Source organism: Typopeltis vanoorti, chromosome 12, assembly GCF_054136105.1.
Source record: "Typopeltis vanoorti isolate ZY-2024b chromosome 12, IOZ_Tvanoo_1.0, whole genome shotgun sequence".
NCBI lineage: Eukaryota > Metazoa > Arthropoda > Arachnida > Uropygi > Thelyphonidae > Typopeltis > Typopeltis vanoorti.
Genome location: NC_143560.1, coordinates 34,274,647 through 34,292,474, shown reverse-complemented (window position 1 = coordinate 34,292,474; position 17,828 = coordinate 34,274,647). Strand labels below are relative to the sequence as shown.

The 17,828-nt window shown below is 34.8% G+C and overlaps 1 protein-coding gene across 1 annotated transcript in view; it reads right to left on the bottom strand.

The window, feature by feature from the left end:
* Positions 1-17,828, bottom strand: part of LOC150100680 (phospholipid-transporting ATPase VD) — a 292,342-nt gene that overhangs the window by 71,129 nt on the left and 203,385 nt on the right. Inside the window, exons 13-15 of the mRNA XM_090401109.1 lie at positions 15,572-15,657; positions 13,991-14,221; positions 2,988-3,068 (exon numbers count right to left, since the gene is read on the bottom strand). Coding sequence (XP_090257235.1) covers positions 2,988-3,068; positions 13,991-14,221; positions 15,572-15,657 — 398 coding nt within the window. The remainder of the gene's footprint in view (positions 1-2,987; positions 3,069-13,990; positions 14,222-15,571; positions 15,658-17,828) is intronic.

The following is a 17,828-nucleotide window of genomic DNA, read 5'->3' as shown; positions in this document are numbered from 1 at the left end:
GTGGTTTATATATTTTTCCAGTATACTTCATGAACAGACAGAATACATCAGTTTCCATAAATTAAGGAAAACAAAAAGAAAAAAATGCAATAACTTGGGGGAGGGATGACTTCAGTCAGCAAGCCATCTTAAATAGAGGCTGGCCAAAGACACACACATGGAGGTAGCCAGATGGTTAGCATGTGAGTCGTTCCATGGTTAACACACTGTGGAACCAATTCCACTAGCCACAAAAAGCATCCTGGGAAGACAGTGAATGAAGGCTATGGATTACAACTGCAACGGATGATTGATATCTCCAATTATCTGAGCCAAAACAGGAGTGCTACCCTGAATCAGCTATGATCTGATCTCACATTGTCTACATGAACAATGGTACTGCTTTCACTGTGCACAGAGGGCTTCAAGGAGGTATGCATGCTAGATGACTGGTAGTCTGTGTATCCTATGACCACGTGGCAGGAGAGAACATTTGAAATAGGCCAGGCTCCAAGTCAACTGGACCTAAGACTGATGGGGGTCAGTATTGCTTACAGATGAGTCTCAATTTGTGCTACAAAGCAATACTAGGCATGCTTTGACCTGAACTAGGGACACATTATCTTCCCTCTAATATCCGTGAAAGGGACACTGATGGTGGAAGTAATGTGATGGTTTGGGAGAGACATCTCATTAGGTAGACACACACTGACCTGTATGTTCTTCTTAGCAGAAATATGAATGCTGCAACTTAATGAGATGCAGCATTCCTGGACTCCTATATTCATCCATATGCAGGTACGACTGGGGAGACATTTATCCTACAAGATGCTAATGCTCATCATCACTGAGCAAAGCAAGTGGACCCAATATGTTCAAGAAGAAGAGACTATCATAAGTATGGACTGGCCACCCAGGTCTCCTGACTTTAATCCTATTAAGCATGTCTGGGATGCTCTTGGTAGACGTGTTGCTACTCTCAACCTCCCACTTCTCCAAAACCTTGAGGGACTGTTATTACAAACTCCTGGACAGTATGAAACACTGTCAGCACTGTGCTGCTGCTGCTGCTGTGAGGGGTGAAGGCATTCCTGATGACAATCTCAATTTGACCTCTTGTTTTTGACCTTTTTGACCATTGTATTCATGTGCTGTTATTGAATTAAATTATTTATTTACAGTTTTTGTGGATGTTTCTTTCACATCTCATATACTGCTTTTCACCAAACTGTATAAAAATTACAAAAATCATAAAAATATCATACAGTTTTTGAGTTATCACGATTTTCTCTCTTTATTCCTTAATTTATGGAAACTAGTATATCTGAAAGATGGAATGAGTACTATATTGCATTCTGAAAACATTTTTTTATTTTCTCTATTTCCTTAACATGAACATTGCTATTCTTTTTTTCTTCTCTTTTTATGTTACTTAATCTATTCTTTTCATTCCACTTACACAATGATGCCATATACTGCCCAGCAAAGCTTTTTTTTTTTCTTTTGTCTGTAAATTGTGTGTGTTCTCTTGGCAGATTCTCCTATACGTGGAATGAAAAACCCTGCTACTTCCATATGACATCAGCTAACTCACTTTCAACTGAAAAATCAAAATCCTTTCCTATATCATACATACCAAAATATTTTAATGCCAAAGAAGTATTCAAAAAGTACTCATAGCCTTATAATATGTGGTTTGGTAACTCACAACAAACCTGTTAACAGCAGTGCAACAGCAGCAATTAAAGGTCAGGGAATCTACATAATGCAGGCATGATTTTGGGCTCAGAAAATTATGGCTCCTAAGTTATAAGATGTTAAATACTTCAAGGAATCCTTTTTCAGTTGGGAAACTGAAAGGTAACAAAAACATTCAAGGATAAGAGCGATTTTCCATTACCTACCTGAACAGCAGATATAAGAAGACACTGAATGCATGGCGATATCAATGCAATTACATAAAAATACATTAATTTTAAAATAGTTTTCAGGATCAGCCAGTCAATCTTCATGTAGTGCATTAAAAAACTATCTGAAATTCATGCTTTTGTGAAAGCTGACTCAGTTCCCCACAAATTAGCCAGTGCTTTAGTGATTTTTATTTTTATTTTTTTTGCTTTTGCAAATGTATCCCTAAAATTTTATGATGTCTCCCTCTGCAGCTTCACCTAACATTTTTATCACTGCAAATAAGTTTAGATAACAGACTGAAAAAACATTCAACACTAACTTAGAGTTCCCTAATATTTTAGACATATTTAATATGAAATGTAAATCATAGTTTTAATTGTCCTTTCATCAATACTTTCAACCATACAATTGGATGATTGGGAGTGGGGGGATAGCTTATAAATTTCAGCCTTCCAACATGGCAGGGCCTATCAGCATGGCCCTGATTGTGTTGAGACTATATCTGCTATATCTCTTGCAGGTATCCAAAAGAATATGATCATGATGAAAATAAACATTCTGATATTTCTTTAAAGGGCGATACAATATGAGGATGTTCAAAAACAAAGGCAACAGGACATGCACATTAAAATACACAATTTGCATGTGCAGTGTAGAGGGTTGAAGGATAGATGAAGAAAGCAATTACATTGCCTGTGTTTCCTTATATGAGCATGAAGAGGACTATCATGCTCATGTTAATCTTGGAAGAAATTAATTATCAATTGAAGCAAGTGTAATGAGCCACCATCATATCAGACTCTCCTTTTGGTCTTGGTATAATAATTTTGCTGATGGTAGGACAGATGTCATCATGCACATTGCCAACCAACATGCAATTACACAACACAAAAACTGGGATGTTCAGAACCACCTGCAGCACAGTTCTCTCTTGCATTCAGTGATTTTCATCCTTTTGGACCATTCGAGAACTTCAGTGGTATAAACCATCTATGCAGGTTATTGACTATTTACTCCAAATCCATTTGTATGTAGGTTTTGAATGCAAAGTCCAAATAAACTAATAATTTTTCTTAAACATTAATAAATAAATTTACCTTTGATCTTGCATTCAATGTTATAATCTCCATTTCAGTGGCAAACAACTTACAGGAGTAGGCAATATTTACAGCAGTTTCCTACACAAAAATAAAGAAAAAAAATTACTACAGCAATAATATTTTAAAAACTCTCAGGAGAAGAACTCAATATGAAGATTTTAAAAGGTAATAAAGTGGGAACAATTTTCCCTGAGGAGAAAAACAATGATATTTTATAAAACAGGTGATATGCCAGTTCAATGATAAGATGATATCCAATTCTTCAGTATATCTATCATGCTTTATAAATAATAATAATAATACATACAATGCTGGAGAAGGGGAGAGAACTCTTATTTTGGAATATATTTCCTTCCAAGAAAGTAGCCCTCATTCTAATTGACACTTTTTTGTTTATAATGATATCTTAATGTTTATTTAATATCTAGTTGAAAAATCTCTATGATAAGTTGGTCGGGTAAGGATGTTTAGAATCGTGGGTGAAGTAACTAGGGCTATACCATATTATGTCTGTTCTCCAGCCAGTATACCTGTCTTGTAGGAGATGAAAAACAAGTTTCTAAGAGGAAATCCTACTGCTTCCATATGAGACCAGTATCACCTTATAAAAGTTCCTCACACTGATGCAATTCAAACTCACATCTTTCCAACTGAAGGAAGTGTCATGTCCTCATGACTATACCCTTTGATAACAGAACGTTTTAGACATTTTTTCTTCCCCTTTTCACTGCTGAATCAGCAGCAGCAGCCAGGTTTTTATTTATACATAAATATAAATGAGACAATTTGCATTTTATGAAGTGCAATTTTTAGTGCAATTATAGCTTTGTTTCTAAAGTTAGGAGCTTCTAGCTCAAATGTAGCAACAAGAACAACAATGCCCTTCAGTTGGAATTCTGACTAGAATATGAAGACATTCTAGAGAGAACTTTTTGAGCCCTTTCAACTATAGGCGAGTTATAGGCCTCATAAGGAGATGGAAGATTTACCTACTAGAAACTCAGCATTTTTATTCCAAAAGATGGACAAAGGGCTAGAGACTACATGCAATGTAGTCTCTTATTTAATTAGGTTTCTATGAGTTAGATGCCTATGACAGGCCATCAAGCCTAATAAGAAAGAGAGAAGAAAAAGGTTTCTAAGGTTTGTTAACAATGTTAGAAATAAAAATGCTTCATTGGCTTTCCATAATTAGACATTTTGTGTAGAGTTGGTGTATGCTTACTGTGATTAACTGGGAGTGCAAAAATTTTACAGTAAGTGAATTTCACTATCTACGAGCAGTTTCTATTCTCCACATAAAATTATCTGAATATTGCTTTATGTTACTATTATAATGATACAGTAGACAGATAGTATACTGTACATCTAATAAAGAATATTTTTAAAAAATGCTTTCACGACATTTCCTTCTCAGGAAAATATGTTAAAATACACACAATTGTAAATAACATTGGGAAAAAAAAAAAAATACTTGGAAAAAATTTAATAAATTTAAATGAAAAATTTTCTCTTGAAAGCTCTCAGAAATGCAATATAATTAACACAAACACAACTACCCATACATTAAAAAAAAAAGAAAAAGTAAATAATAAAAAATTTTTTTTTCTTTGGAAACCTGTTCTAACATAAAACAGAACATGTATGAAATCTCAAGTTCATTAACTCAAACAGTGTAATCCTGTAAGTTTTACTGCATTAAGTTTTTCAGCCATTTTTGTAACTGCCAGGGGATTAGAGATGCTCTGCTTATTTTTGGAGGAAGAAAGTCAGGTGATGCTCTCGCTCCCGAGAGTGTCACTGGCATAACATAGTAAAAAATAATTTTTTGGATGCCTGATGTGGAGGGGAGGAATAGACTGATATTCTTCTGAAAGTGACCAGGAGTAAGTCAATTTAAACATAGAGTCAATTTTCCATTTCAACATCTTATTTAACAATCAACTCCTAAATAAGACTTGATTACTCTAACACGATCAGGATCACATGAAGACAAATAATGATTTCAATTTAAGAGGGGTATTCATTAATAAGCATAACAAACTTATTTACAGTTAAGCCAAACTGCATCTGACAGTAATTTGTTATATTTGACAAAAAATTATATTCCTGTTTAATCCTTTATTCAAATATAAGTAAACAAAGTTTGCACATGATCTTCATGACTAGGCTACTTTTATATAGAGGCTATTAACTTCACATCAATTGTCTTAATATTCCACAGTACAAATCACACTTCCTTTTGGATGTGTATATTGCTATTCATTATGAGAAGAATCCCTACCCAGGACCGGTTTGACCTTTGAGGTTTTATCATGTGAAAAAACCTACAGCTATCTCTGATCCAGAGTGCTTTAATAAGGTCATAACACCTTTTTACTACTTGTGTATGGAAAATATGACTTCTGCATTTATTCTACCTTGGTATTTTCCTGGATTTGACTCTCACTATGAGACCTTAATAAACATCTAAAGTGGTCTGGATAGTAATCCTTCCCATAATACACATTCACAAGGAAGTTTGCTTCATATTATGACATACTAAAGCAAATGATGTAAGTTAACATCTTCTATATACAAGTAACCAACCTAGTTATGAAGGTACTTCATGAGCAAACTTGTTTGCTTACTTGGATAAAGGATTAAACAAAAATTTAATTTCTTTTCAAGTATACTGTAATTTACTTGTATCCAATTGGGGGAAAAAAAAATTCTAATTTATTCTTATCTACAGCAAATTGCACATCACACATTTGTACTTTAATCTGAATGTTGATTCTTCAAGATATCAGTTTAAAGTTATAACAGCAGTAATAGCAATGTATTGTGACTCTGTGACTCTATTATCCCATTAAACTTAAGTAGAAGACCAAACAGTGCTAACCATAAGACCATTATTCCCATTTAGTCCTGTAGGTGATTTTTTTTTTAACTTAAGTACTTTCCTTGAAAGGAAGTTTCAAGTAGTTTTTCATGGTGGTAAGGCATGATTGTGAAATACCAATCCTTCATGTGACTTTTTAATGACACAAGGACACTTCTGTTTTAACTTTAAAATGAAACATCTCCATATTTTTGGAATATGACAATGCAAGTTATTCACCCAGATGTTTATACCAAGGATGCGGTAGCTTTGGGGACTGAAGGATTGTTCTTATTTGGTTAACAGGTTTGAATGTTATTTTGATAACTTTTCGAGATCTTTGAATTCTTTATCAAATGTATTTTTTTTTTTTTTTTTTTTTTTGATATCTATCAGTTGGCCATCCTTCTCATCCAAGCTAATAATTTATAATCCAATCTCATATCCTCCAATTCATGCCAAAGCCTTCTATGCTGTATCCTGTCAAAAGCCTTAGCAAATTCCAAAAATCATGATATATACATTCCTCTTGGCTAACGCAACCATAAAGTTATAAAATGTAAGCAAGTTATTCAAACATGACCTTTCCTTAGTAAAGCCATGCTGTTCATTGCAAAGGAGAGATTTTCTGTCAAGCCATTTCTGCATATGAGTTCTTACCAACTTTTCCATAATCTTCACTATCTCCAGAAAAGTGATGATATGTAAACAGTTAGCCACATAAGTCTTTGGACCACCTTTGTGCAATAGGATTATCATACATTCTTTTCACTTCTGTGGAGTCATCCCTGTGCCAAGACTCAAGTTATACAGTCAGGTCAAAGGCACAGCTGAACACTCTTTTAGCATCTGTGCTGATATCTCATCAGCTTCTATTGCCAGATGTTTATTCAGTTTATGTAGCAGTGTTAGTACCTCCTCCCCATGCCAATGAATTTCTTTATTATAAAGGCAACTAGCTCCATGTTGCATAAACTAGGTTGATAGTGCTTAGCAAAATGAAAACTCATTAGCTGAACAATTTCTTAATCTCCATTAAGTTATTCTTTCTTATTCAGGAGATTACGAAATTTGTAAAGTTTTGCTTTCTCCTCCTAAGTCCCATTTTTTTTTGAGGGGGGAGTGGGGGGGATGGAAATTGTGGACAGCCAGTGTCCAAATCTTCTTCCTCAGCAAAGCATCTAAGATATCAAACTGAACTCTGTCCAGGATAAAGATTTTAACAACTCTTTTTGACTATGCAACTTGATATTTTTTTTACATCTAATTATCAAAGAGTGTAGTCATCTTTCCTTGGAGACTTCAAAGTCCATAACTTCAACTAGCTTCCCTTTTCCAATTTCACAGGAACAGTCTGAAGAGACACTGATCATTTTATAAAGAAATGCATAATGCAAATCATCCACTTGCTTATCAGCTATTGCATGTATCAGTTTGCAATATACCAGATGAGAGGCCCTAACCTTTTAGGGCCTCTCTCTCTCATCTGCTACCTGAGTGAGACACCTGGTAGGAGAGGGTTTTCCTCAGGATTTCTTGAAGGCATGCACCAATATTGTAATGATTCTGTAACATGACCTTACCAATCTTGTGAACCATTTGAAAAATCATAGCTTCCACAAGATTCCATTTTTTTAGGGGGGGGGATGCATTTTCTCTCATGATCTACATATAGACTCATAAAATACATAGTGAAGTTGAGAATAACCATCCAACTGGCCATGATGTATATTTTCATCAACCAAAACATGGATGCAAAGTGTCCATTTAAACTGTAATACCATTGCTATTCCATTGAAATATGGATAGGAAGTGTAAGATGGTTGATATTTCATCCACATGGATGTAAAGTAGGTAGGCAATAAAAGTTACAAAAATGACAGAAACTGTGACAATCAAGATAATGGTTGACAGGATTAAAAACAGTATGCATAAAATCCAAATGACATCTCCACTGGATATGTATATGGCAGAGCATCAGTTTGTACACCACCACCACCAGATATTTAGACACAGTTGAGCTGCATGAGTTGCAGTAGAGAATCAATCTGCAGCATATGCAAGTACTGAATGAAGTATCAATTTTACTGAAGAAAACAGATCTGATTAAACCATGATGCCACTTGGCTACTATTCTGTTACTTTCGCTGCGACTACTTTTTCATGAGACTAGTTGAGGATGCAGAGTTGTTCAAATCCAAAGCATTCTACTTGTTAACTATACTATCAAAATAAAAAATTAGCTCTATGTAGAAACCACTGTTGGGTAACTGGAATTATGAGTGAAAAGAAATATCTAATCAAATGAAAAGAACCCACTACTGCATTTAATTAACTGTCATTTCATTCTGAGTATTCCAAAATAAGAGAACAAATGGGGAATTCAGATGCAACACATTCATTATCACTGAGTATAACAATGATTGTTTTTAGATACGGTCACTGTGTGTGTGCACGAGTGCTAGGTTTAAATTGGCATATAACTCTTGTTACAGAACACATACCATACCTGTTTTCTATAAGAAAGTACTAAAAAAAAGTTCCAATAGGCAATGCTGTGCTAAAGAAAATTAATTATAGCAAACTATCTGTTCTAATAAACTATGCCTGTAGTCTCTACATGTTTGGTATAGTGAGAGAGAATAGTCCCTCCCAGTAATACTACTAGGAACTTCATCAGGAGGGATTATTTTACACAACTGGAAATGACAATTTTCCAAACTTTGGGAATGGACAGTCCATCACTGCTAAGATTCAGACTCAGATAATGTAGCAAGTTTCGAGCTTTATTTGAACAGCTGTTCATATCTGATGATACTTCACTGAAGCAATTTGGTATTATTCCAAAGGATCCCAGGGCCAGCATGAACTCTGTACTGAGTAAACTGAATTTATGAGCTTTAATCCACCAAAAATGATGCCAATGTTCAGAGACTGATTCTCAACTAAACAGCCTGTTTGACTAAATTGGATAAGTCATAAGGAACTTGATAAATGCATAGATAGTGACAAGGAACAAGCTTGTCTTTCAGAAAGGAAAAGAGCTGGCAGATTTGGTTGATAGGCTTGAAGGTGGCAGTCAGCTGAAACTTCTTGAGAACTCTCAATACAGAGGCACCTATTGCACAAATTATAGGAATTCTGTGGATTTCATCTTGATTTGAAGGATGCGAGAGAAGTCATCGATGATTTTTTGGGTCACTTTTAGGTTACATAATATTTGAGCAATAAGGTTTGCTTAATAGTTGAAATTTCCTGTTGTAGATGTACTTCACAGCAAAATGTGAGCAAGAGCTCACATGTTGTGAGTTCTTGCTGCAGTCAATTCTCAGAATAACAAGTACATAGGGACCACAGGAATAGTTTGTTATAGTAAATAGTTTGCTATAGGTAATTTCTTTTAGCATAACATTATCTATGAGGATCTAACTTTACTTTTTAGTAGTTTGTTATAATGCTGTTTACTACAGTGAGACTTGACTAATAGAGATTTGATTATTCCATATTCTTAGGATGGGTGGGATGTACATTCATCAATAGAGGGCTGATGAATGTACATTGCATGACAAAATTAATAGAATGAAATGTTTTTCATGAATATTTTTCATAGATAAATATTTCATATAACAGGAATTTTGGCAAGCAAATTCCAAGTATCCAATAGAAATTGACCTACCATTCAATAGGGCCATGCACACAACTAAAATTACTTATGCTTATAAAAACATAGGTTACAGCCACATCACTTCATTCCCATTTTTGGTAGATCAGCCATATCTCCAGTACCTTCAAGGCATCATTTAGATTAGTATCCATTAAAAGATCTTTTGGAGGGGGGGGGGTATGAGGCACTTTTTTTTTTTTTTTTTTTTTTTTTTTTTTTTTTAATTTTCAGTACTTTTTTCCTTTACTTATATATTTTTATTGCCATTTCCATTTTGAGAGATAAGAGTGAATATATTCTATATATTTACTTTTTTAATAACTAAAAATCTAAAAGAAATATTTAAACGAAATATGTCTCTTGGCAGCATGTATCGACTGGGCCTCTATTAGGATAGTGTCTGGATGATGGCATGATCATATTCCAACAGTTTGAATTTTTTGTATTAAGAGTTTAAATTCAAATCTTTCAAAGCATGCAGTCTGAACTCTCCAAGAAATTTTGGAATCATTTGTATCTCCAGCTGTGATGGCCTTCAGCAACTGTTTTACTATTTGCATGCATCTACTGGGTTTTTTTGCACTTGTGAACCTCAAAACAAAATAACAACAACAACAAAAATTAAACCATCTTTTCGACCTGGAGGCCTTCCCCACCACAGCTAAAAAAAAAATATCAAGCCAGATTTCACCAAGCTAACTTCTTCCCAATAGAATAGTTACTGAATCAATTACTGAAAAATTACATTTCATAATTTGTATATATCTAAAATGTTAACATAATAAATTACAAGTATAGTGGAACCTCGGTTGTCGAACGCCTCTTATCTTGAACCATAAGCATCACTTATGGCTCAGTCTCCTCTCAATCCAGACACCTGCTCGAATTTGCAGTGTTTTTTTTTAATTCTTTTTTTATATAAATTATTATTAAATAAGCCATTATGGGATCGAAGAAAGAAAGCGATAGCAGCAAAGTGAAAAGAAAAGTTGTTAGAACCACGATAGAGGTGAAAAAAAGAAATCTTATCCAAACATGAAAATGACGTTCGTGTCTTGGATCTTGTTATGCAGTTCGGCATGGTGATATCAATGATCTGTCTGTGCAATACTCAAAAATAAAGAGGCGATCAAGGGAGTTGATATTATAAAAGGAGTGCAAGTTCTTACTATACAAAGATCTCAGACGATTGAAGAAGTGGAAAAATCGCTGCGGATTTGGATAAAACAAACAGTTAGCTGGTGAAAGTGTTTCTTACGCTGTAATTTGTGAAAAAGTGAGGTGATTACATGATGACCTGTTTAAAAAACTGTGGTACGAGTGGTGCTAATAGTAAGGCTTGGGTAACCAGGCAATTTTTTATTCAGTGGATCCATGAAGTCTTTGCCCCAAATGAGAAAATACCTTCAAGAAAAAAATTTGCCATTAAAATGCCTTCTTGTGATGGACAACACTCCTGCTCACCCTCCAGGCTTTGAGAACGAGTTGATGGAGGAGTTTGATTTTATCACAGTGAAGTTCCTGTCCCCAACACGACTCCTCTAATCCAGCCCATGGACCAGCAGGTCATTTCGAACTTTAAGAAACTCTACACTAAAGCACTGTTTCAATATCCTCCATTGCTTAATATTTTTTGACAAAGCCTGCGTGCAAGTGACTTACAGGACCTTAAACTCAGCCTGGAGGAATTGTGGCCAGACTGTGTATCAGGCACAGAGACATTGAGGGCTTTGAGGCCGAGTATGTTGCTGTCATCGATGATGATGTTGTGTCTCTGGGCAAAAGCATGGGCTTGGAAGTTGGCAATGCTGATGTGGAGGACCACAGGAATGAGCTCACTACGGAAGAACTGGAACACCTTCAGATGGAGCAGCAAAAGACGGTGGTTGAAGAAATGTCTTCAGAGTCAGAGGAAGGATTCCTAGTTCTTTGATCAAAGAAATGTGTGTGAAATGGTGTGAGGTGCAAAGATTTGTGGAAAGAGATCACCCTTTTTAAATAAGCAATCATCTGGGGTTCGGGAACGGATTATTTCATCTTACATTAATTCTTATGGGAAAATGGTTTCAGTTTTCAAACAAATCGGTTTCCGAACAGCCTTTAGGAGCGAATTAATCTGTCTGACAACCGAGGTTCCACTGTAGATGAAACAATTTTATTCTATTATTAAATAATAGAAAAAACTGTTTAGCCTGTTTGTAATTTATTATAATGCAAATATCAAGAAATAAATACATTTATAATTATTTGTGTATGAATGATATATAACTTCTCCTAAATTGCCTTTGCCTGAAAGAGGATGTGCTAGTATTACTAACATTTTAAAAGGGATGCCTAGGTATACTGAAAAATTTGGGAAACACTGTTTTAGATGATTCTTTGAGATGAGATGGTAGATCATTCAACTACTTGAAGCATGCAGTCACAGGTGAAAGTGGCATGATGGTTTAATGTGTCATCAAGTGTCATTATGGATGCAGGTTGAGGAGACAGGAACCACTACCAGAAAAGCTGGTTAAAGTTGCCAGAGGGCTAAGTCAACTAGAACAGACTGCTATCTAGTTCTAACAGCAAGACAGAATTGTACGAAGTCCTATCATTAACTCATCTCTTGAGATTGCTACAGTCTCAGGTGAAAAACATCTCCAACTAGACTGTGTTAAGAAGACTCAATTCAAGCAGATTCTATGCAAAGAAGCCAGCAGTTTGAATCCATTAACCCCAAATTACTGCAGAGTTTGTGACATGAACAAGTGACTTGGAGCCCTGGCAAATGGAACACATTTCTCTTCTTTGATGAGTCCTGTTTTGGCCTGCAAATGGATTCTAAAAGTTTTGATCTGGAAAGAATGAGGAAACAGTCTTCCAACATCAGAAAAAGAGACACACAGTAGAGGCAGGTGTGTGTATGTGTGGCAGAACTTATACTGAAGATGGCCCACCACTCTCAGCTGTTCAGCCATTAGAAGTGATCATAAGCTGTATTGACGTTATGTGATCATATTTCTGAACATACTGTGTTGACCTCTGCAATGTGATTTTTTTTTTAGTAATTCTTATGTGTCCCCAATGTAATGTCCCTCATTCCTATGCCATGTTTTTCACTGTCTCCTCATATTATTGTTATTATCTTGTACATGACTATACTAAATTTTGTCCTGCTTCATCGCAAACTACATGTATTACATCACATTTTCTGTTTTGTTAATTTTGTTGAGCAGTGTAGTATTTAAAGAAAGTAGATGTGCCATACTGATGTGGAAAGGAAACTGTCAATTTCATGTTGAAGGTGAACATCTAGAAAGAATAATGTTGCTTGTTCCCTTTACAAGAGAAAATTTTATTCTAAGATGACTGATTTTTTGTAAAATTACCTGGAAACAGATCAAGATCTGTTTCCATATGGTAATAATATCAATCAGGTGTGCGATAAAAATGTGAATATCAATTAACTATTAACTGACATGTTGTCCTGCAATACTGACTTTGAATATAAATGGTGCTCCCATATGAGTAACATTTGTGACCCCCCCTCCCCCCGACTTTAGAATTATGTCTTCAGCTTTCCTCTTTAGTAAAATCTCTGGATTTTTGATATCTATTCCTGTCTCTCTAAAGTGTGGGACCAAGAGTTTGGACAATTAACCTGATAACTATTATATTAGGGAATCTTCAGTGTCCGCATCAACAGCACTTCTTGTTTGTTGACTTTAAGAATGACTGGTATTTTAAAGATAACAGGTCTTTAATTTCTTTCAGTCAGATAAAGATTTTCTTGACAAGGCTGTTGGTTTTGTTACAAAATCCTGAGGCAATCTCATCCACCATTAAAGAAGTCACGAGTTCACAAGATATGCTGTCTTGATCAATGTGTTGTACAACCCGTTGTACAACACATAGATCAAGAATATGATTTCTCTCAATAAAAGTCCAACACATTTCAATGTTTGGACTTTTATTAAGAGAAATCATAATGTTTGAACATACTGGAAATGTATACAGAAAAAAAAGTATATAAATGTGTGTTGTGGTCTAGCCATCACAACCAGGGAGAAACATATTAGACAGTAAATTAAGTGCCTTGCATATCAGACATATTGAAATTATCCATTTGCTCCCACAGTGAAGAATCTAGGTTTAATACTCAGCATGTGGTCTACTGAAACTTCTTAGCAGAGATGGAATGCGATAAGCAATATATCAGCCAGTTCATATGCTTGTATTTGACAATGCACACATCAAGTCTAACCATAATGTTTTATTGGAAGCTGTCTGTATCAACTTCTAACTTTCTGAATAATGTAGTTAATTCTTTATATATTTAATATGGTTTAAATGTACTCTATTTAACTCCAATCCTGATAAACTAGATTATCTGAATTATTATTTTACTATGAATATAATCACATAAATTTGTAAAATAACCAGAAGCTTGCATGTATAATTGAAACACCTTTTTCAATACTGCCTTACCTGCTTATCTCCTGTCAACACCCAAACAACAATCCCAGCTGCTCTAAGTGCTGCTATTGCTTCTGGTACACCATCTTGTAATCTATCTTCTATACCTGTAGCACCAAGGAGCTCCAAATTATTTTCTATGCGACAAGCAGACCGATATAATAGCTTTTCTCTATCTTCTAAAGCAATTTCAGCTTCTCTATGTTTTGCAATCCACTCATCATATTCCTCAGGAGATATTATCTAAAAAAGAAGAAAAAAACTGAGTGTGCTTTTTTTTTAAATTTTTTTTTTTTTAAAGAGGGATCCTTAAAGATCTTCAACAGAAAATTTCACCTTTTAGCAAAATCCCCAAAGTGAAAAGCTAATTATACAGAAGATTCAAATCAGTCTGATTGGAAACAAGACAACTATAAGTTTCATGCTATTGGACAGTGGTCAGGAAATGTTTAGTCTAAACTCCCTTCAAAAATGTATGGCAGGACTATTATTTAAAAGTTAAGTAACACTTCCTCTAATTATGGCTAAAGGCTCTTAATTAGGTCAAAATATATCCAAAGATAAGATCCTGGATATAAGTAAAAAATCCAGATTTTTTAATCTATGTTAACTGTTACTTAGACGCCTATATAATACATTATATAGCAGTCACTTAAGGGTCAAAAGCTAGATAACTGGAAGGAAACTTCCACAAAAACTTTAAGGACTGTGGAGAGCTAAATAGGGTTTTTGGCCTAATGTCCAATCCTCACTTTCAGATGGTGTGTACCCTGTTAGTAGGTATGTATCTGCTGAATACTGAACAAACAAGGATGGGCTGACAATCTGGGAATCAGCAGACCAAATTTTATTTTGTATCAGCTTAACACACACACACACACACACACACACACACACACACACACCAAATGATTTTTTTTCTCAATATTTCTGATTTTTCTAATTTTTTCTTAGCATCTTCTCGAGATACTTAAGATACTAAGTAGTAAAAACTGAAGAATTAGAGAGAGGAATTTGCAGAAGAAAAACCTGGGTTCAGGTCAGATGTCAGGACTTTATTTTTACATAAAGATAAATAATCCAGAAACTGTGAAAATAATAAGGATCTGTATTTAAGTTTTGTAGATCTGGAAAAGATACTTGATAAAATGCAAAGGGGAAAGCTGTTAAAGCAGGCCTAGACTGGTAGATGAAAGATTCTTCTTCTGCCTATTATAATTCCATTTTTGTCGGTAAAATGATTTTAAATGATAATTAATCGCTTTCTTTATAAATGCATCATTTTAATGGCAAAATTAGGCAAAATGAAATTATCAACAGTACATATGCTAAAAACATATCTAGGTTCAATTCAACTTTGTGATGATGGGCAGTTTCACTAAACAAGAATGCTATTACAAAATGCGCCTTTTTTTAATTGATCTCTAAGAAAAGCAATTATTCTTTTTTAAACTGATAATTTGACAACAGCTTTTTTCACCATCAATGTTTTTTTACCTATGAATGCTTAAAAAAGAAAAACTTCATAAATATGTAAGTGGATTGATTCCATTGAACTAATAAATATGATATTTAAGCTTCATGTAAAATTACCTTTTTGGCCATACAGAGAACTCTTAGTCCTCTTCTGCTATAGTTATTGATTTGTTGTTGTGTTTTTGATATGATATACTGCATACCTGAGAGAGGGAAGAAAAAAAAAGAATAAGGTAATGCTAAAATTCATAGTGATAAACAAATTATTATTATTAACATCTGATCTCAATGGAGTCGGAGACTCATCATGGGAGGTACACACTATTGCACACAATCCTCATCCAACCGAGCTTTAAACTGATTCAATGTATCTACATTCACAACACACTCAGGCAATGCATTCTATTCACCAACCACTCTCCATGCAAAAAACCTATTCCTCACTCCTCTGTTCACATCCTCCTTATATAGTTCCCAGCAATGGCCTCTTGTTCTAACCCCTCTCCCATTTTATGAAAAATCTCCATGTCAACCTGATAACAAACCCTGACTAGCTTATATGTTTCAATCATATTCCCCCTTCCCTTCTTCCTATTCACAAGGCCCTGCAACTTACATTCTCTCATACTCCATGTACTCCACATTCCAAAGCCCACTGACCATTTTTGTGAATCTTCTCTGGACCCTTTCCAACATATCCTCATTGTCATGAAGAAAAACCTGCCGACCAAATCTGTGCACAATAACCCATATGAGGCCCGATCAAGGCCTTATAAATGGCAAACCTCTATTTCTGCATGTCAGGGTCCTCTGCATCATTGCCATTATCAGATGTGATTCACAACTTGTGAATGTGGTCCTTAAATTTCAGGTAATTGTCCACCATCACTCCTAGATATCTAATCTCATAAATTACATGTTATGGGATATATATGTTTTTTTTACAGATAACTTGATATCTTCATTACTTTAATAACTAAATGTAATGGCGAAGCCTGAATTGCTCCAGTATACCATAATGATCAACTCACTTTTTTTGGACATGAAAATTACATGCATTATTGCAATGATCACTAGCCAGACTAGTTTCAACCTTTACTGAGGTCTATGGACATACTGAGAGCTAAATCAATGGCAGACATCATATTTCCATACATAGTAGTCCCACCTACCTCTGTGAAATCTTCTTGATGTCTGTACATTTATTTGCAGTCATTCCATCTTCCATTTCTAGAGTTTCATAACATTTAAGAAACAAGTTTTGAATGAAAGTTCTTAATCTTCCTAATGTATGAAAAAAAAAAAATTGCCTCTTCAACCTCTTAGTCAATGAGATTGTCAGGGTATCTTTCCTATTCTTCTTAAACTACATTTTATGCTTTTATGTCCTCATCGTTTAATTGCAAAATTAGCCTTCAGATGTCTGATAACATATAGGGGTAACTCTGGTTCAAACCAATGTTATAATAATTTATCACATCCTGGACAGCATTCAAACCCAGGTCTTTTCAAGAGCATCGCTACTACCGATGAGATATGGAGATAACTCTTTGACTAATATTTATGTTTTCTTATTCATTTCTGTGATTATCATTTTGACAACTCTCGAAATGCTATCACAGATGATCAAGAATGCATTTATATTCAAATTAAAATTTACTGTACAAATTATATTTTGAAACTGCAAATGAAATTCATACAGAATTACATATACCAACTACTGAATCAGAAACTTATTTTACTTTGACTTCCAATACCAATCCTCTTCGATTCCCTGTGCATAGTTTGGTGAGATATGGGTCAGGAACAGCCTTCATTAAATCCTTTGGTCAAATGCTGTACACAGGAAGTAATGTTTGTCCATATAAGCCTTCTTAGACGATTGCGATCTCATTCCTGACAGACTGTTTTAGAACCACAGTTATGCCTCTTAGAGGAGCAACATAGATTATTTTTCCACTGATTAAACACCCATGATATCTCACCTTTTTGAGAAACCAGTCAGCTCTGCTGTTTTCAAAATCATGGATCTAGCCAGATGGGCGCCCACACAAGCCCTTTATTGAAATCCAAAAGTTCCTTTATTTTTCTCATTACAATCAACACTATTCACAATTACTGACCAACAGCATTCATAAATAGTTGCCTAGAACATGTGGCGACGCTGTGGCTAAGTATTATACATATACACTGTATAAGTGACATTTACGTACATCTGTATAAAGTACATCTGTATCTAATTTAGTAGCAGGAATGTGTATTTGGTTGATGAGATATGAGAATGGTCTGAAAAGTTCTCGGCCTAACAATGAAAAATCAAATTTATAATTTCAAAATTATTTTTATTTTTCAACATAATCTCCCTTAAGATTAA